Genomic DNA, 20,783 nt, shown 5'->3' with positions numbered 1-20,783 from the left:
ACACACACACCTCTGACACTTCCTTACTCATTCTCGCACTTGTTTTACCTGAAATAGCAGAGATTACTGGAATCGCAGTGTTTACCACACTTATCCATTGTATGTTAAAGCCTTTAAATAATGCAGCCTCAGCACACACACTCACACGCTGCCCTGGGCTCCTGTTTGTGGGTTGAGTGGGGCCGCTGACGGCTGATTAATCGACTGGGGCGGCCCACTCATGATAAGTGTGGCTAATGACCTGCTGAATAATTCACTGGGCCTTTGCAGAACAGATGGAAGGCCAAACACATACACGGACGGATGTTCACTGGCAGACTCGCACACACTTGTGCACTTGTCTGTGCGCCCATATGCATATATTCAAATATTTCTGGACACTTTCACGCACACGCTCCCTGCACACAGCAGGGGGCCTCTGTCTCCCTCCCCTGCTGTTGACACTTGGGGTGCTTCACGTCAGCGCCGCCCTTGTTTCCTGATACCACCATCCAGCCCGCTCTCTCTCAGAACAGAGAAAAAGTAACCCGAAACTTTTCTCTCCACTCTCTCCTGGCCGTACCTTTTCAGTTTGTTTTTATTTCAAACACAACTGTAAATCCCTCTGGCCTTCGTATGCAGCTCTATTATTCGTAAATCATACATCACTTGAAGCAAAGTTCAGCTGTCAGGGTTCACAGTAACTTTTAATGGATCTGATCACCTGCCTTAAATCAACTGAGAATAGCGTTTGATACTGCAGCCAGGTATCTGTCTGCACCACAGGGAGCCAGACCCAGCTCTCCTCGTGTGTGTGTGTGTGTGCATAAACACTAACTCCGGGAGTCTGCAGGAATGTATTGTATGTTAGCTCTTGTGTCCGTATGCTCACATTGTTTTATTCCCGTATTCAGATCTTGTGCATTTGATGTATGCTTGCGTATCTTGGTGAGCCTGCATTGTTTTGTGTTTCTGAGAGGGAGCAGTAGCCAGTGATTAGGCCCTGCTTCCCTTGTGTCAGCACTGATAAGCAGGGCCAGGCTCTCTTTGATATGGCCAGTGGTCTGTCAGAGCCCTGGTCTAAACTGACAGCTTATCTGCATGCTGCTCTCCTCCCATCTGCTCTTCGCTGGTTGGGGATTGAACTCCAGTCGCGCTGCATCTCCACGAGAAAGACTTCCTGTTGCGTTACTAGAGGGACATCTAAAGAAGCAGCATATTCTGTGTAGATATCTGTTTAGAAATTAAAGCGAGCAGACAATGATCAGGGATTTGTGCTCAACAGATTAAAAAAAATGTTTTAGTAAAATAAGTAATGGTGAATGTAAAACTTGACTGAAGCTAAACTGGGTACCAAACCGTAATATTTTTTGCAGAGATTTGTGTAGAATGAAGTACCGCAAACATTCATCTAAAACTGGAATCAAATGTGTGTTATTCTTTCATCAGATATTTTCTGTTCTAAATTGTGAAATCGGGAAACAAACAGTGTTTCATTTCGCCAGGTTGTTGCACAGCTGCTTGCGTTAAGACGACATTAAACGCTAATGCCTTCGGAAGTTTGGCATATTTTGTTTTAAGAAAAAACGTGTGTTGTTGAAGAATATTCCTCAAGGGAAGGTATGGCATGCATACCGTATTCCAGGCATCATATTGGCACCGGTAGTTTGAAACAATAACGGCCATATTATGTGCTTTAGAAGAATGACTGTCAATTGCAAAAAGTTTAAGTTTATACCCTGGAGGCTGAAAACATACACCAAAAGTGGGCTCCAGTTGTTTGTACAGAAATATACAAAGCATTTTGCCATTTTTCTTCACAATGCCAGTTTACTTCTATGGCCAAGTAAACAATTGAAGGGCTGCATGTGCACGATGAATGTAACTATTTTAGAATACTTTGTGCCAGTAAAGTAGTCCAGTAATTACCCTTCCAGTCTCATGGGTGCATGCCAGAGTTGGTTTTGTTCCAGCCATACTGTGAACATTAAAGTCTCACGAGGCTCGCTGTGAGCTGGCAGCGTCACCCTCTGCACTACAATACTTCTGTCAATGTGACGGCTAAAGGAGCGATCCGTCTCTATACAGAAGTGTCGTCGTCGCACCCAAGAAAGTGGGCATGACACCATCTCCAGGCACCTCCGCTGCCGTCCCAGCAGCCACTGCTGCGTCTGTGTCTGGTGGGACACCTATCGACAGCGTCGCCGTAGTATCTTCTGGTGACGCGTCACAGAGCACCTCTGCAGACTCTGCAGCTAGTAAGTATACACACACACACACACACACACACACACTGACACACTCAAATATTGGAATGGCAGTGTTTCTGCAAGGGCAGAGGAGTCATAACCTGGTTGAGTGTTTTGAACAAGTCAATAGTTATTTTGCTCCTGTGTCTGGCAGAATAATGTTGCTCTTTTTACAGTGTGATCCAGTTATTAAAGGCTAACAAACTCTTTCGTTGCTTTTATTTATTAAAAGTAATGAAAGTAAAGTTAAAAAAAAACCCGCTTTACATGCATTCGTTTTTAATAGATGTAAATGTTTTTTTAATACTACAGTGATTTCTGCTACGAGAGTGAATTAAGGTTAATGACTAAAATAATAAAGACTTCTTTTATTGCAACTTTACGAGCACACTAGCTCTACTATATTCACTGATTCAGCAGTGACGGTAAATGATCGGACGGCCAGCTGTTTTTTTTTGTCACCTTTCTGCATGTGCTACTGTGTATTAAAGTGATGTGTTTTTCCACTGAGGAGTCTGTATGTTAAAGAGAGGAGGGTGTGACATGAGAATTGGGACTTGTGTGTTTTAGGAGATGTGCATTTACTGTAAAAATCAGGCTGGGAATTGTGTGTATGTGTGTGCCTGTGAATAATGATAATTGTTAAAGGTGCTTTGTGTCAGTGAGCAGTGTTGAGTAAATGCACGTTGAGTGTATTTTAGTGGGGCAGTGGGAGGACTAATGGAGACGTTCATTTACTCCTCTTTGTTTGAAGGAGCTACTTCAGCTCGAGAGAGATACTTTTACCAGGCCCACATGGCGCTGCTTAACACCTTACATGCGCACACACACACACGCACACACATACACGCACACACATTCCAGCCCACATTACACTGTCTGTCATTCCTTAAGAGTTATCCCTGCTTTGAGACTGTCCTGGCTGGAAAAACCAGAGGAATCCCCCTCCTCCATATTCTGCTGGGCATTAGCTTATTTATGAGCCACAGGGAAGTGAATTTACTGCCAGATCAATCAAACATAGACTTTGTACCTTGTGTGCCTCTGTCTCCAGAATGAAGTCGTAAAGCACCTTTTAGTTGTGTAATGAAACAGTCACAAAAACAGGCCGGAGGGGTAAATTGGTATGTAATGACTTAACGAGTGAAAACCATTTGAAAATAAGTCATTAATTTAACATCTCACATTCCAACACAGGTGTAACTCTGAAAATATTTCTTATTTGTTACAAATACTTAATACTATGCATGTGTTTGATATATATATATATGGTGTATTAAAAAAACTAAATGATTGAGAGGTTTCCATCATTTAAATTGATAAGTAAATTGATAAGGAAGACTTATTGTGCTCGGAGTACATCATCCACTAGCCATAAAATGCTACTTGTACCCCCACTTGCCCTATTTGACCATAAATCCCCCGTTCTATACATTTGAATGGAGGCCATTGTATTATTTCATAAGATGCATGTTTCCGCACAGGTTTATGGTGCTATGCTGGTCGTATAATGTATTGCTGTGTGTGTGTGTGCGCGTGTGTGTGGGGCGTCTTATTCTTGTCCAACATCCAGACTAATAACAGAGTTCTTTGGTTTCTCCCTGCAGCAGGCGGCCAGGTTTCAGCCAGTGCTAGCCTGCCATCTGTCCCCCCACTCTCCCCTGTGACCCAGAACACAGCCCCCAATATGAGGTGATTCATCTTCTTTTCTCTTTCTCACATGCACACACACCAGCATCAGCTTTTTATGCACACATGAGCGTCAGTTATTAATACATATCCACTGTGTGTTGCTTTGTCCTAATTCCCATATTTTCCTTCACATTAAAGACTGATATTTGACTGATCTTTATATTTGTAATTTCATTTCCTGGTTGCCTGCCAATTTCATTTGACTTACGGTGTGCTGTTTCGATTACATCCCCATATTTCTAGTATCTCAGAACGTCTGGAGCATGCTCTCGAGAAGGCAGCTCCTCTGCTCAGAGAGATCTTTGTGGATTTTGCTCCCTTCCTCTCTCGGACTTTACTGGGCAGCCACGGACAAGAGCTCCTTATTGAGGGCACGAGTAAGTCACAATTATTTCAGTTTTTTGAATCACTTCCTGTCAGACCTCAAGGATGGCTTTTAAGTGTCCTCATTTAAAAGCTCTAACGTATCCAGGGCCGTGGTTCATCTAATAGTGTGATGAGCTTGTGTTGGGCCGAGAGATGGGAGCTGCGCTGAAGGTTTCTAGGGGGCCAGGTCATAGGCCAGGCCACTAATAGCAGTGTTTGGGGTGTCTGCTGCCACCAAACAAAATGGAAAGTTGATTGATAGCTGCAGGGGGGCCTTAAGGGAAGGCAGGGGGAGGTGTATGTGTGTGTGGGTGCATGTGTCTCCATGTCATATGAAGAGCAACCAAAAGACCAAAGGCTACTCTGCCTTCTTCCCGTCTGTGCATGTGCAGCAGACTCTGGACACTCTAGTCCACCCCTGCCCTCTGAAAGCCCAGGGCTCGCCATTAGGGATCAATGGGACATATGTTGGCCAAGTCAGGCCTGTAATACAAGGCCCAAATATGTATTAGTTTACAGTAACATCATGTCGGCTCATTAGGCCCATCAATACTATCTGCTCTCTTGCAGATGGCACAAGGTTAGGTAATCCGTGTGTGTGTGTGTGTGTGTGGTGCATGAATGTGTTCCCACAAGTACCGAGGAAGGTTTATGAAATAAAGCGTGCACAAAAATAATTGTTAATTGTGAAATGTACATTTCTGACTCCCTTTCTTTCAAATGTCTCCAGGCCTGGTGTGCATGAAGTCCAGCAGCTCAGTGGTGGAGCTCGTCATGCTTCTGTGTTCACAGGCAAGTCTTGCATCTATATCTTTTCTCACCCGATTTCCACCGCTCTGATTTATCTGGCTCACCTTGAGTGCAGTAAATCCAAACCGCCCAGAGTGGAGACAGTGAGCCATCCAACGCCTTATCTTTCCCTCCACACTGCCCTGTCCACCTTCCCACAGTCACCCCGTCACCCCGAGTGAGGGCAGAGAAACCGGAGAAAAGGCATCTCTGGCCTGCAAATATCGGTTTGAGGGTCAAGGGTGGCCGACCCGTCCGCGTCACCTCTGACCCCGAGCGCCGGCCCTTGTGGCCTGGCCAAACTGATGAGGAGGGATAATGTAGATTTGATGGTGCTTTGCATTGATTATCCCTTCCTTCTCTGTTGTCTTGTGGGTGTTTTGTTGCCAAGTTTATTTAGCTGCTGCCGGATTCATGAATACTAATTCAGGGATCATAAGCAGGCGTGGGCCGATCAATGATCGCGGATGTCAATAGATCACTTCAGGATGGCTGATTAGCATCAAGACTCACAAAGCTGCTGAAGGCTGTTTAGGTTCTGCGTGCGGACCAAAGCACGCTACACAGTGTACTTTTATATTTATGTATGAATGCATTTCATAAAACGGTTTGAAGTGTTACACACACACACAAACAGTTGCCCTCAGATACACACATCCAGTGACAAGGACAACAGATAATAACTCTCCTCTGGCCCTGTTTGTTTGCATCTTTTCCATTTAAAGCACCTCATGAAAAAACAAAGATATCCAATAATACAAAAACACATCTGATTAATGACTCCTCTCTCACTGCTGCGCTCTGCTTTTTTTTTTTTTATCAGCTCTATTTCCTAAAGAAATAGCACCTGTCATCTGGCTTTCTTTCCTGCACCATCTCCCCCTTTTAACCCCTACTCTGTTTGGTTCCCATTATTCACTTCGCGTCTTCTCTAAAAAGGTAATGCAGTCAGATTACACATCTGTGTGGATGTCAGGGGCCGCGCATAGATTTGTGCTAGTGGGACACATGGAGGGAATGCGAGCCCTATAATGTCCAGAGACGCAGGAGTGAAAGCTAGATAGAAAAGCAAAGAGAGAAGAATGACAGGCTCTAATGCACCTATTTGTCATATCTGTCAGGGTGTTGTTTAATGCTAATCTAATCAAAGGCAGAATCTTGGTGATTGCTCCGCTGCACAGCTCATGCCTCGCTTCCCCCTTTGGTCCCCAGCCCAAGCTATTTCTTCCTCTCTAAGCTCCAAGCTACCCAATCCACACACACACACACACACACACACACACACACACACACACACGCACTCTCTGGGAGAGGAACAGGGATTGGCCAGCGTAGTGTTGATTGCTTCAATAAATCATCCAACCAAATTCTTTCACAGCTAATGCAAATGTAATTTTATTGTTGTGGGAGGGGGGGGGGGGGTAGGAGGCGATATGCTGCTTTCCACGGGGGAAAAGAGGAAAACAGGGACAGACTTTCCTCTGGGCTAAATTACTATGTATAATTATTTGTGTGTTTGTTCTCCTTGTGGGGCAACGAGAGTGAGCCGGTGCCATGATTAATGACACTATTTAGCAAAGTTTGTTGGGCCCTCTGGCACAGGAAGCGCGCAATCCTCTTACAGGAAGTGCCTCTGTGGCCATCTTGTGACTCCTTCCTGCCTTGAAGCCAACCAGTGGATGGAGTAGATGGAGATGATTTTGATTGATTTCTCCCCTCCACCCCACTCCTTCATCGGCGATGCGATACCGTCTCTGTGAGATTTTAATTAATTTCCCAAGCTTTGAGATGGAGTGGAGCCAGGGTGAAGGGTCAGGAGGCTAGGGACTGCAGAGCAGTTTTTAATCAGGGATCCCATGAAAGTTACATCGGTGGCCACATCAGCTTGGCATTGAGGAGGGGATTGTAAACCGCTGTTTGATAGTGCCCCATTTCTAAACAACTACAACCGTGCTCCCAATTAAAGGACGATTTTGATCAGACATTAACCGTTGGGGTGGCGTGCTGCCTTGTTCTACGCTCTAATATTGATCTTTGAGGACTGCTGAATATACAAAACGAGGATTAATGATCATATACTGTAGGTGCAATATCGTAACAAGAGCTGCCACTTACTGTATCTGTGGCTGGCTTTGTTCTTAATTCAAGATGTACTATGTTTGTACGCCGAAACAAATATTTTTATTATTGTTGATTGATCCGCAGATTAGTTTTTGAATTAATAGTTTGGTCCATAAAATGTCAGACAATAGTGGAAAATTGCTATTTGCTTCGAATTTCACCTTATAAAATGACAAACGATCAATCCAATATCAAAGTTGTTGCAGATGAATTTTCTCTGTTGACTAATTGTTTGAGCTTTAAATTTACTAGTTTATAAATAGGAATGCTTATAACACCATTTTGAGAATGTAGAATGGCGATTATAATGCATATATGTTCTGAAATAATAATTAGATTGCAAGAATACAAAGGGCTCGCATAATAAATCCTCTCGGATTAATATGCAATGCTTTGGTGCTTATTAGACAATTTTAAATAATGGAGAATATCTTTTTCGTAAGGTCACGATGTCATAACCCTTCCAGGTTATTGAATGCGATGGCTTCCTCAAAGTAGCTCCCGCATATTACATGAATATCCTTGAAGTTTTCTCCGTCTTGTACATAAGTAACCACTCTTCCCGTGCCTCTGATTCGCCTTGACAGTTTCACACTCGCACTCGTTTCCTCGCGTCTTGGTCATGTTTACGGCCAGCGTGTTGTTTCCTGGGTGCTCTTCTTGAAGTGGTTTCCACCGAAAAACATCTGATAAATAACTAATGCGACAAGAGACGGAGCTTTTCCCCCAGTGCTCGCTGCCGTCCATCCAGAGCTTTGAGAAATCATCTCTTGGGTTGCTGGACAGTCTACGATGAGCAGAGGCCCATAAATCTCCTCAGTAGCTGCATTTGTGTCCTGTAGATCAGCCATTATTGTCCGGCCCCTCTGTCAGCCCATCCATCCTTCTGCCATTTATCAGAAATGCATCCTGTACATAGAGTGGAAGGGAGAGAGAGACGGAGGGAGAGAGTTGTGGGGTGGATGGGCTCTGGTTTCATGATCGCGGTCAAGCTCAGATAGGAAAGACTGCTCTTCCGCTCACCTCAACAATTACATTTAATGTAGTGTAATTACACACAGTAGGGCTTCTTCTTTCTTCCATTCTTTAACCGATAAAGGGTCAAGTCACTGAAACAAAATACAAAAAAGACAGCTATATGGGAACACAGGTAATTTAGTTTTTATATGCCCAGGTAGTTGAATTTTATTTATGACGGTCACGGTATTAAAACATTTTTAAAATCACAAATTTAGCAGAAGTGGACACAGGATTGCTGATTCACAGACCTCGCTGTGAACAGATTTTATTACCAGATGTTAACTAAACTCCTATAAACAGTGAGACCTGTGAATTAACAACCAGAGCAACAGGGACGCAGTTTCTAACAAGTGATGCTGAGTCTTTAGACATGCTAGCCTGTCAATGGTGTTCATCCATTCAGTCCATCACTGAAATATCTCAACACATTTTATGCAGACATTCATGGTCCCAAGAGGCTAAATCGTACTTTGCTGATCCCCCTGACGTTTCCTCCAGCGCCACTAGCAGGTCAAAGGTTCAACTTACCAAGTAGAATATCTCAAGATCTCAAGACATTTATTTCCCGCTCAGTATGAATTTTCACAACTTTGGTGTTGGAGCGACTTCTTCATCGACCACCACCAGCAAGTCATAATTTGACTTTGTCCAAAACTTTTGTTTATCAAGAAATACGTGTAAAGGTGATGCTGTTCCCATCAGCTTCATCTGTTCTCGAATTCTAATTAGCTAATGCTAGCATGCTAATACGGTCAACTATGATGGTGAACATGCTAAACATTAGCATGGGAGGATTGGGAGCATGTTGGCACGCTGATGACATTTAGCCATAGCTTCATTGAGCCAATGGCATGGCTGTAGAGTCTTCATATGCAATCAGACGGCAGACCATAAACTAGTGATCATTTTATTGGACGAGAGCATGGTCAAATTAGCATGGTCAAATTAGCATGGTCAAATTAGCATGGTCAAATTAGCATGGTCAAATTCGGGGAGGCTGGCAGAAAGTACCGGTAATAGTAGACGGTGTTGCGATGGAATTTACAACCAGATGTTGCATCGTTCCCCACAAGAATAACGTTTTTTAAGTTTGCAATTAAAATGTTAAGAGAAAGCTGCATTTTATAGCTTCATGTATTACTATAATAATTATATAAGATAATAGACACACAGTATTATTATTTCATATATTTTATTACATTTTTTGTAAACAATACATAGCAGCAATAAAGATGTGTCAAAACCTGAGCAAATACAATCACTACTATCTGCATTGTTTTCTAGAAATAGGGTAAAGTGAGAATTTATCTTTTGTAATTTAGATGAATTTACCCTTTAATTTACATTAGTCAGGAACTAGACATTTATTGATAACATTTTGTGTGTTAAAAGTCATTTTTTTTGACTGAGTGGTTTCGTAGGGACCTCAGTAGCTGATAATCCACTATCTCTGTTCTAAACAAACAGCCTTGTGATGCAGATAATCCTTTAATAGTAATTCAATAACATCAATCCTAACCCGCTAATCCAGTGACCACACATTATCATATGTTCCCAGCCAGTCTCACCAAAGTTAACCTGTTTAACAGATGGGCACTTCTCTCTCCCAGTCAGCGGGGAGAAGGACATTGACTTCCCCAAACACTTGGTTCCTCCTGACCCTTCACCCTCTGACCTCCAGGTTAGAAGTAAGAGTGGCGGAGGCATAGAAGTTTAAACCCCTGCAGTCAGGGAACAGGTCGGGAGTGCACGGTCATCATGCTCCGCACAATCAATAACAAAATCTGAGAAACGAGGGAACCAGTTGGCAGCTTCGTGGTCCTGGAAATAAGAAACAAAAACCAGCAAATGAAACCATTTGCACGCTATGTTTTATTAAGTATTCACAAGTCACTTATTTTTGAAATGATGTTGGTGAAAGTGGAGTCTGATGTTTTCCTAAAAAGTCATTTATATCCGTCAGTGGATTTCTTTTTGATGGATCAGGCCACTTGTGGAGCTGAGAGAACTGCCGAGGAATGTGATGAAACCAGGGGATAAAAAAATACTTTCCCCATCATTTTCCTCACAGTCGGACTTGCACCCCACTGTGCAGTTAAACAGGCACACAAGGTTCAAGATCAGTGCAAATCAAAGTGTTTTGTTTCCCCCCCCCTTCCCTCCCTGTTCGCCCTCACCCCGTGCTCTGCTCCAGTGCCCCTTTACAGCCATGCCACGCGGCGCAGTGTCCCCGCCAACACTCCCTAGTTCAGAGGATAATCTCATGCTGTATATTCTTTGAAAGGGTACTATCCTGTGAGACGTAGAGAAAACACTGCAACACCAACTGGCACTTAATTCTGCAGGCTCCCTATCGCTGCCAACTATGCAGCCAGAGAGGAGGCGGGGTGTGTTGTGTTGGAGGAGGTGGGGGTCAAGGGGAACTTCCTGACAGGAAGTGAAGTCTAGCTGAGAGGGGAGAATCGGACAGGAGACTCCTTAAAAAATGGAGTGGCTTTTAATTTGGCTCCCAGCCGGTTTTACTGTGAGCTGGCTTCAAGTGGCTCGGGACTGGAGGGCCTCAAGTGGCATGAAACGGTTGGTTATTTATACCCAACGTATAATCGTGTTTCAAATAAATGAATTTCCCTGACAGAGCCCTCTCCGTCTGACAGGCGCTGTTAATGTAATGTTTTCTTACCTGACAGGTCCCAAGTTATAAGACCTTGGAATGTCTGATGTTTCTCCCCCTGCTATCCTCTCTCAGCCATCCTGCTGATAAAATTGTATCCTGGCTTCTTTGCTCGGATCTGGAGTGGAAATATACTTCCCTGCATTCTTGATCTGGTCAATTTAAAGCTCAAAACATGGAACACAGGACCCTACACAGAATACAAAGTCCTACTTTAACAACCATTATATTCAATATATTTAGGTATTTTAAGGACGATCAGATGGCCTCGTTAAATCCGGTTTGGTCGTGTACAGATTTGTGGCATATTTGACATGTTCTATGTGAATGTGATCCTTTAGGGTTACATTGATGTTCATTCCAATTAGGCGACTCCCGGTTTTACCTCCAAGTCATTTCAGGTACAACAAATGGCAAAAGCAAGATAGTGTTGGATTCATACTATTATTGAGACATCTGGCAAAAGTTGTTCTACTTTAACATTGTTTTCGGGGGGTTGGAAACAAAGACTTGTCGATAGCCAAGATCCCCAACCACAATACACTCCTACTGGCTGATTGACTATTTGGCTGCATAGAAACTATATGATTCAGCAAAAAAGATGATCTAACGATGATGTAATTACCTTGAAGTTGGCTCATTCAGTTTGACCTGCGTCTTTGTTCACCCCAGCAAACAGGATGCAGATTTTAAATCAATTTGCCGTCATCCACTTAGCTTCTTGATCTGCGCACGCTGCATTCCTATTGCCAGTGCAATAGCTGGCATATAGCTCGAGAAGAGACTAACTTTGAATAAGCGGTATTGGAAACCAGTCTGTACTGCGGGTCAATGTTCTTTGGGTATTTTGTTTATGCAAAATACTCTCTTGTACTAAAAAGTCAAGAATTACAATTCTTGTACAAAATGAAAATGAGGTACTGATTACGGCAAAAAACAAACCAGGCAGCGGCAAAGTTTGGCTCGCCACAATAATTACATGTTTCTGCGGCGTGTTCATGTCTTTCAGGCGGGAGGAAATTCTTTGTAACATATCGGTCAACATGTCACAGGACTCTGTTTGCTGATTGGTTGCGTGTACTCTCTGCCCGACGCATCGCCTCTGCTCTGGTGTGTTTCTGCCGATCGAACTGAAAATCTGTTCCACTCGGAAGTGAAGCAGCTCCTCAGTGTTTTAAGTTTTCTCATTCGGTCAAATCATTAAAATCCACTGACATTAAGCCAAAGACACCAAATACCAGATTTGTTACAAGATAAGATTGAAAAATGATTTTCTGAAATGTACTACAAACATTTATTTATTCCACTAAAACAAACACTTCATGGACAGCTCATCAGTGTTCTAACGTGTTTTTGGTTTGTCTGATTGGTGTATTGGGGGGATTTGTGCTCTTTGTTTTGTGTGAGTTTATGAAGTTCTTTGAGACCCTGCAGTATAAATATTTTGACATCTGTAAATATTCCATCAGTTGTGGATTTGACACATTTCATGGCTTAGAGTAAAAATAATTAGTTTTTTTGTATATTGTTGGTATGAAGTCGCTCTTCAGAAACATTTGGGTCCCACAGCTTACTAAAACATTTGATTAAAAATGGCAAGGAACTTTAACTTTATGGCAGTTAATGACAGAATTATTCAAATTAATTTAAAATGGTGTATTTGGTTTCCATCTGCTTTTTCTTTTATATTATTGTTCTGTGTCACTTCATAATCAAACTCAAGTACATTTAATAGTACATTTTTTCTGGATTTCACAAAGAAGAAAATCGGTAGCTCTCGGCTTCTTTCATTTTGCCTGTGCTGCACGGCCACCTCTGACATTATTTATGCTTTTGTCCCATCTTAAGTTGTATTCCCACAGCTTTTAAAATCAGCAAATAGTCGTGATTATGAGTGATGCCATCGAAAAGCACAACCGACTTATTTATTATTTCGGGAGAGCCGAGGCGTTTCTTTCTTCAGTGTTGGAAAATGTTTTCCTTGTGTTGTGGCCTGACTTGGGGCCTGATGTTTGAAAGGCGCTTTTTGCTCAGCAGGTCTGTGTTTTCTCACTGCTGTGGTATATTTAGATGTTGATTATGGATAATCAGCTGTAATGACGGAAGCGCATGGCGTGTGTGTTTAGACTCAATGCCATCGTCGTGGAACACAGGCCAAACACAGCTGTCTTATTGACGGGCGTTCATACACATGAGAAAGAAAATGGTAACAAAACGTAGCTCCTTCTAGCTACATTAAACACTGTCAACATTTCCGATCGGGATCAAGGGACAGCCCTCTCTCTCCTCTCCTTCCTATCATCTGTTAGGAGGTCAGGTTAAAGGTGAGAGGTCACAAATGGCTGCTTGTATCCTCTCATCAGGAGTGCTGTGGTCATGGCCCCTATTGCGGCCATAAAAGCTGTGACACCGCTGACCAGGGCAGCCAAAATCCAATATTCTATCACTGACCTGTCTCTTTTTCCTTTTTGTCCCCGCGAGATGTCCCTCAGATCAGGGTCATTGCTTCTTTAATTCAACTAGAGGAGCCATTTCTTAGCCCGTAATGACGCCATTAGTCTTGCTATCACCTTTTGTCTGTGTCCACAAAATGCCAATGGCCTCAAACCTAATTTAGAACCGAAGCCTTTACGAGCTGCTCTTCTGCGACAATCGTTTTATTTCTGCTGAAGACGCTTTTAAGTTTTGCATTAAATTCTAAGACTCCCGCGTAAAAATTATTTTAAAGAAATCGCATAAAGGAAATTTAATGTCACTTGTTAACTGGCTCTCCAGAGAGGATGACTCTATTTACAGCCTCACTTCCTGTGATGTTTATTTGAAATCCAGAAAGCGCAGTCTGGCCCGGTCTGGGATATCCCCACAGCCACAGGCCAGCGCTCATGGTTAATGTCCTTCAACTACAGTCTATGCTTCAACTGGAAGGCCCCAAGGCTGCTCTCACACACTTCCTCTCAAGCAAGCCTCAGCTGCACGAATAAAACCTCTGCCAGTTCTCCAGTCCAAAACACGGTTTCCACTCCCAAGGCCGGCCTTTTATTCCCTGTGTGCCCTCTTTATTTGGATCGTATTGTAAACACGGTCAATGCCAATCTGCTCCTTCAGGACAAAAAGCAGTTTTGAATTGAGGTTAAGTGTCAGGCTGTTCAAAAGTTTGGCTTCTCCCGGCTTGCTGCGTGATTGGTTCTGATGGTTTTGCGTATGTTGTGCTAAAAGAGAACAACCGTATGGCTTTGAAAATAATCACGTATGTGCAAATGTTTGGGTGTGTTTTTTGTTAGAAATGCGTGTAAATGGATCTTTCCTTCCTCCTCGTCCCGCTGGTATCCTGGTCCCCGTGGGCTCTCTCGGTTTACTGAAAGGCCAGTCGCTGCGTAAACACACCGTTTCCTCTATCAGCTCAAGAGACGATGACAGCAAAGCTTATGCTTAGATACACCAACACGTTGCATGGCTTTCACTTCAACTGACATAAATTAACTCAATTTAAGATCTGTCTTTTCGGCACTTTGTTGAAGGGAGAATTTTTTTTTAAGAGTGAAATTTTTTACCGCTGTTGAAATAAATACAACACGTTCATTTCAATACATTTTAATAAAAGCTGAACCATTTGGACTGGATGGTGACTTCAAGCTGTGATTAATGATTTTGTTATAGAGTACTTTGGTAGTTTAGGGCTCTAACCTGAGGTTTTTCACGCATTTTTCTCCATCTCCCCAGAGGGGAAGAAGGGGGGGGAAAGCGCTGTGAGGTTCAGACAGGCCCCATGACCTTGTTGCTTTATTATTCTTTTGACGGTTGTGTTGAAGGTGTTGAAATGTAGAACAGAACATGAGAGACGATGGCCGCTGAGTTTGCTTTCTCTCGTTGTCCCTTCGAAATTGAGGATTGAAAGTCGCACACGGCTGTGGTCGGATTGTTTAGACTGACACCTTGAACCATAACGTACGTCAAAGAGGAGGAAATTTGTGTATTTACTTGTGATGAATGCAGTCTCAACACAGCTCTTTCACTCCTTTCCACTCGATTGCCGGCCGATTATGCTGACAAAAGCTTTTTAGATGTTTCATTTGACATCGGGGACCTGTAGCGGCAGGAAAGCTTATAGACGGAGCGTAAACCACTGAGTCACCAGGATGCACCCGAGAACGGCGTTTCTACAGAGTAATTATTCGCACAAAATGTCGAACATTTCCCTGTTCCAGCTCTCAAAAGTTTCCTGCTTTGTTCTGTTTTGTATAATTTGTAAACTGAATATCTTTGGGGTCTGGCCTGTTGGTCAATAAAAATAATTTTTACCGAAAGTGTGGGAAAACAAACAAAAAACCAGGTATTTTTTAGTGGCTTTAAGACGAGGCTGCCATCACATTTCAGTTGTTTTCTTAAGATATTTACCTGTGTGGGGAAGTATTGGCACTACTTTAATGTAATCATCTACATTTCTATGTTTAGAGATTCACTGGACCGTGTGTAAAATGTGTTGTTTCAGTGCTGGCGTTGATATTTTGTCTGTTTGCTTGCAGGAATGGCAGAACTCCATCCAGAAGAATGCAGGTCTCGCCTTTATCGAGTTGGTCAACGAAGGCAGGTGGGTAACTCTGACATGCCAAGTGCTGTCCTCTCTCCTTACATCGGCACTTCTTCATTATCTTACCAACCGCTACCCATCAGCCACTTTCCAATTTCACCATTCCTGGATCACGTCATGGGCCCTGAGCCCCCCCTCCCTCCCCAAGATCCCTAAGGCCCCTGTGATAGGGTGGCTATTCAAGATCCTGGACAAAAATCAATGATCGGGGGGTTGTTAGAAGAGATTGGGAGAGGATGGACGATCCTTGAGTTCAAGGCTCCATTCAATACGAGCTCCTCCCTGAGGGATTTGGGAGAAGGAGAGAGGTTAGGTAAAAGGTGACGGGGGCTCTGATGGCTGGTTCCTCTGTGACACTTGGGAAATCGCTCTTGATTTCCTGCTGTCCCTCCGTCAGTTTATGCCTTTCTGGTTGAGCCTTTATCTCCCCGTAATCATCTCTTCCGTCTGCCGCTGCCTTTTGTTTTTTGTCTATTTTTTCAATTACCCCGACAAATGAGCCTCCCCATCTCGTCCTAATAAGACTCTCTCGTTCCCACATCAGTTCTTCTTCTTACTCTTAAACTCATCAATTTCAGATTCAGAGAGCCACACTTCCATTGTTGATCCTCAGCTTTTAGAATCGGCAGAGGCTAATCCACAGTAATGCCAATGAGAGTCCTATGAGTTCTTTGTGGAGGACCGGATTTACACACGTACTTTCACAACCATAACTCGAGTCAGGGTTCCAAGTGAAAGTTCTGTATGCAAATGTCTTTCTGGTCTGTCTTTGTGGGAATCAAACGGTTATTTATACATGATTACAACATGATGAGATGAAATAACCTACCTATTCCAGCTGGTCATCATTTTATTTATTTGATTGAATCCAGATTGTATGCTGCATGCAACAGTCCACACTGATTAGGTTTTAATTGAATGTTTTTTTCTTTCACTCCTGCTATAGCTACAGTAGCTAGGCAACTCATCGTTTGATATGGGGAGAGTGAAAACCGTTAGTTAGTAAATGAGTTTAATTGATTATATCATTGGGGAAATACCGAATACAAATAAGTATGATGATAATTAATGACTGGTATTAAATGGTATTCTATGTGGTAGTGAAAGTATTGAATGTTTTATTTCCATAATGTCTGCAGAGATGTCTGTTTTGTCCGCGTGTACAGTCTTGAGCACAGAGCGCCATAAAGAAGGGCAGTAATGGGTTATTGATAGCGGGGCCTCGACAGGGCCAGAGAGGCTGCAGAGGCCCCAGCACCTCCGCTCCCCTGCTGCCCTGTGCTGAAACAGCAGGCTTAGGTTACAGTCATCCCCTGGTCCATAAACCCCCACCCCACAGTCGATCCCAGCCTGCCCCCCCCCCCCCCCCCCCCCTGGCCCCTGGTCTGTTATTGTTCCACTTTGCACAGTCCTGACCTTTAGGCCTGCAGAGAGGTTTCTTAGACCTACACATGCAACATGCGTGTTTGATCAACACTGATAAGGGGAGGGAGGTGGACGACATATGTTGCAACATGAGGAGAGATCCTCCTTCTTGTCAGATGCATATCATTAACAAATCAATTAGCACCTGCACCCCCAGTTAAAGGATCTATCTGGTTTGGTTTTTGTTTCCAAATTAGATTTTCTGCTTATTTTTCACGGTTCTTTTTCAGCATTTTATGGATATTACATGGCTGTTCCTTCCCTTGGTTACCAGATATCATAGTGTTAAACAGATGTTTTAAATATTCCGCAGCTCAAGAGTTTATGATATTGCTACCCACCAATCTGGCATTTTCCCCTGTATCACTGATGGAAATTGACTTCCATATGCCTAATACGTTATTTTTTTTAAAAATAATTGTAAATACATTATGTAGTATTCTGGTAAGCTGATGTCCATCTGCCCTCTCCCTAGGCTGCTGAGCCACACCATGAAGGACCACCTGGTCCGTGTGGCTAATGAAGCTGAATTTATCCTGAGCCGACAGAGAGCTGAAGACATCCATAAACATGCAGAGTTTGAGGTAAGATGCTGCGCAGCACTGGTAACCCATGCACGGGACACCTTCCATCATTTCTTATTATGTAAGCGAACTACATCGTCTTTAGATGTACAGGCTATTTTTAAGGTCTGTCCTAAACGTAATCATTTTACAGATGTGGGATTGCAGAACATTTTGACACAAACGGAAACAATATTCTGCAACCTAAAGCGTAAATCTGTAACTTTTCAAACGACTACAAAGTGTTACGTGTTGCGTTAGTGAAGCGGTTTTACTCTGTTGGTGGAATCCACTCAAAGCGGTATCTGCAGACCAAGCAATGAGATTGCATAAACGATGAGTGAGTTGGACTGCATGTGCGAGCTGACAAATCTGATCAGCGGTTCTCACGAGAAGAGTGTCTAACAGCTGTTCTGCTGCACTCTTTCATACAGATGGATTCAAAGATATATCCATAAAGAAAAATGACAGATTTAAACTTTAATTATAGGTTGGAAGAATGAAGGATGATAAGGCGGGTGAAGGATTCCAGTACAGACTTTTTTTTTTTTTTTCTGTACCAAGAAAGAAATGTTAACCAAACACAATCTGTCACATCACATTTCCTCCTGCGCGATCACAGGAACTCTAGGCTTGCTAAACTCGGACAATAAAGTCCAGTTGTAGCTCTAGGGCCCATTGCACTAAGACTCCTTTGATAGCAATGTTTAATAGTTTGATATTCCCACTGTATGCTCCGTCAGTGAATATATTTAATGAAAACAAGGAAGGGAGAGCGTCGAATCTGATCCGACGACTACTCAAAACTTGTCCATTTCAGATCTGTCACAGCAAACGGAGAGGGTAAATGTTTGCTTTCAACGTGTGCTAATCGTGAACACACACACACACACAGACTTGCATACACACTGAAGTAGTTTGAGGCTGGTGATCAAGCTTGGCACGTATCACTAACCAAACATTGTGTAGTGTTAATTTATCCTCGTGCCTCTCCATCTGACTGCAGGCTTGCTCCTGAAGCTTCTCTCCCTCCTCTTCCTACCAGTTCTCAGCACAAATGTTGCCATTCAGCTGCCGGGCCAACTCTATCCTGACCCATGGGCACCCTTAGTTGCCCCTTCCCCCCCCCCCCCCCCCCCCCCACACCCGCTTTCTAGATCTCACCAAAGCCATTTCCTGCTGGGATCCTGTCCGTTATACTCCCGCTGGGGGTGTATTTTGCCCGTGACAGGAATATGGCATCCTCCCCTCCCTCCCCTCATTTCTCAAGAAGCCGCCAGCACTAAAATCTGCAGACAGACCTGAGAGGTGCCGGCCTGAAGGGCGGACTGTGTGTCGACCCGCCGCTTCAGCCCCCACTTTGCAGTAAAAAAAAAAAAAAAAGGTTTTGTTTTTTGAAGGTTCAATGAAGGGTCTCTCTGACATTCGGGTAAAGTAAAATCCCTTAAGAGTGTTGAAAGTCAATCAGAGGGGGCGGTGGCCCAACTCCTCACATCAAAGTTGTGTCTACGATTGCTACGTTTTGCTCTTTCTTTGATAGGCGGCTTTTCTGTGTAATTGTCATCGTGCTCTTGTGAACCCTTATTACTCACTCTGCTCCATTTGTCAGTCATTTGCACACATTATCTGACATGATCTCAACTCATCACTATCGGCACAGACCGGCGGAGCATGCTTTTATTCTACGAGGTTGTTGTGGCAGATGTTTTGTCCATACTGCACACTTTACAGTAGTTGTGGTCTTGCAAAAGCGTCTGTATAGCATGCAGTGGCAACATAAGTAAAAATGTCTGAGTGTGTTGCCTGACTGGCAGACAGACCTGGCAACCAGTCTGCACAATGCAAATGATCCCTGCTCTGCGTCTGATGGTTCTCTATTTCTCAAACTCCCAGGCTTTATTCCCTGATTCCTAACCTGGCATACAGTCGTTTGACATTGCACATAAGAACCTGACTGTCCCAAGTTCTCATAGTTGGATATAACAATAAACGATTTAACTGACATGAATTCAAGTCCTGTTATTACATAAGTGTTCAGTAAATGTACAGTTATTTATCTGATTACCAGCGTGCATGAACACACGACATGAATAGTCTTTGATGCTTATTTGGTAAGAGTTTGCAAATGACCGGAACCAAGGATGTAGGATCTTCTGTTTTATTTAGTTCTACTCTGTGAGCTCTCCTTATCCACCCTGCACCCTACAGTCACATTTCAAATATATATAAGAGGCGGTGGGCGTACAGCAGCACAATACTGCGTGCAGCGTTATAGGGTCGGGGGGGGGGGGGGAAATGTCACTCAATTGACTGCAAATGCACAACAAATGGAAAGCTATGGCTTGAGTTTAGCTGTGTTTTGGTATTGTCATTGGGAACTTATACTCTCCCTTTGCAGTCCTCCAGCCGTCCTCGATCAGATACCCGGCATAGCTCGTCCCAAACTATGTTTCACAATTGAATTCCCCACTTAAATGCAGTTGCTCCTCTGTGACCTCTGAGAAGAAGTGAAGCCCTGATAAGTCTTGCTCTGATATTGCTGTATTGATTTTTGCCTCCATACGAGCTCTGCTAGAGCCAACGGTTTCATTTTGCACTGCCACAATAAAAATAACAGGCCAATGAAACATCCCCCTTGAGAGTGGGGTGGGGGGGGGGGGGGGGTGGAAATAATTTTCAGGTATTTCAGTTTTCTTTGAAGGCGTTGTCCCTTTTGTATTGTGTTGCCGTGACACTAAACGTTAGTTATTATTTTGTGAGGAATAAGTCCTCAAAACAGGCCTCCGATATGACTCACTAGCCATGTCATTGTGTTACACTGGAAGTGTGGAGGTTCTGCTAAGGCATTGGCAGAACATAATCTGCCTCACTATACTTTTCTGTATTTTTAAAAGCTCATGCTTTAGTTTCACAGCCGCTGCAATGCCAAGGCACCAGAAAAGACAATGATTCAATACATAAAAAACGAATTTATGTTTGCTCCTTGTCAGAGTTCATATCCTTTAGAAGGCAGTGATGGAGGATTTAGATACCCGTGTGCCACAGAGACATAACATATGCTTTCCCTCTCTCTCTCTCTTTCGGACAGAATTGAGTTATCTTTGGCCCAGAGAGTAAGTTATTACAGTGGGCTTAGGGTGAAACAGATGAAGATAACAAGGGGGGAAATCCAATTACCTTTTAGGGTTCTCTATCTAAAAGGATCCTTAATGTGAAGGAGATCTACGGATGGGATGCTGCTGCCCAGCACAGCAAATGATGGACTCTGATATCTTCCAGAGGAGAGCAGGCAGGAGAGGGGAGCCCAAGAGATAGAAAGG

General features: G+C 43.4%; 1 protein-coding gene across 1 annotated transcript in view; it reads left to right on the top strand.

Annotated features, from left to right (window-relative positions):
* lrba (LPS-responsive vesicle trafficking, beach and anchor containing) overlaps positions 1-20,783 on the top strand; it is a 170,130-nt gene that overhangs the window by 54,745 nt on the left and 94,602 nt on the right. The window contains exons 30-35 of the mRNA XM_079278784.1: positions 2,068-2,237; positions 3,836-3,920; positions 4,164-4,297; positions 5,017-5,078; positions 15,411-15,475; positions 17,376-17,484. Of these exons, the coding sequence (XP_079134910.1) occupies positions 2,068-2,237; positions 3,836-3,920; positions 4,164-4,297; positions 5,017-5,078; positions 15,411-15,475; positions 17,376-17,484 (625 nt within the window). The remainder of the gene's footprint in view (positions 1-2,067; positions 2,238-3,835; positions 3,921-4,163; positions 4,298-5,016; positions 5,079-15,410; positions 15,476-17,375; positions 17,485-20,783) is intronic.

Source organism: Melanostigma gelatinosum (assembly GCF_949748355.1).
Source record: "Melanostigma gelatinosum genome assembly, chromosome: 11".
Lineage (NCBI taxonomy): Eukaryota > Metazoa > Chordata > Actinopteri > Perciformes > Zoarcidae > Melanostigma > Melanostigma gelatinosum.
Note: the sequence above shows the minus strand (reverse complement) of the source record. Positions and strands in the feature narration are given on the sequence as shown.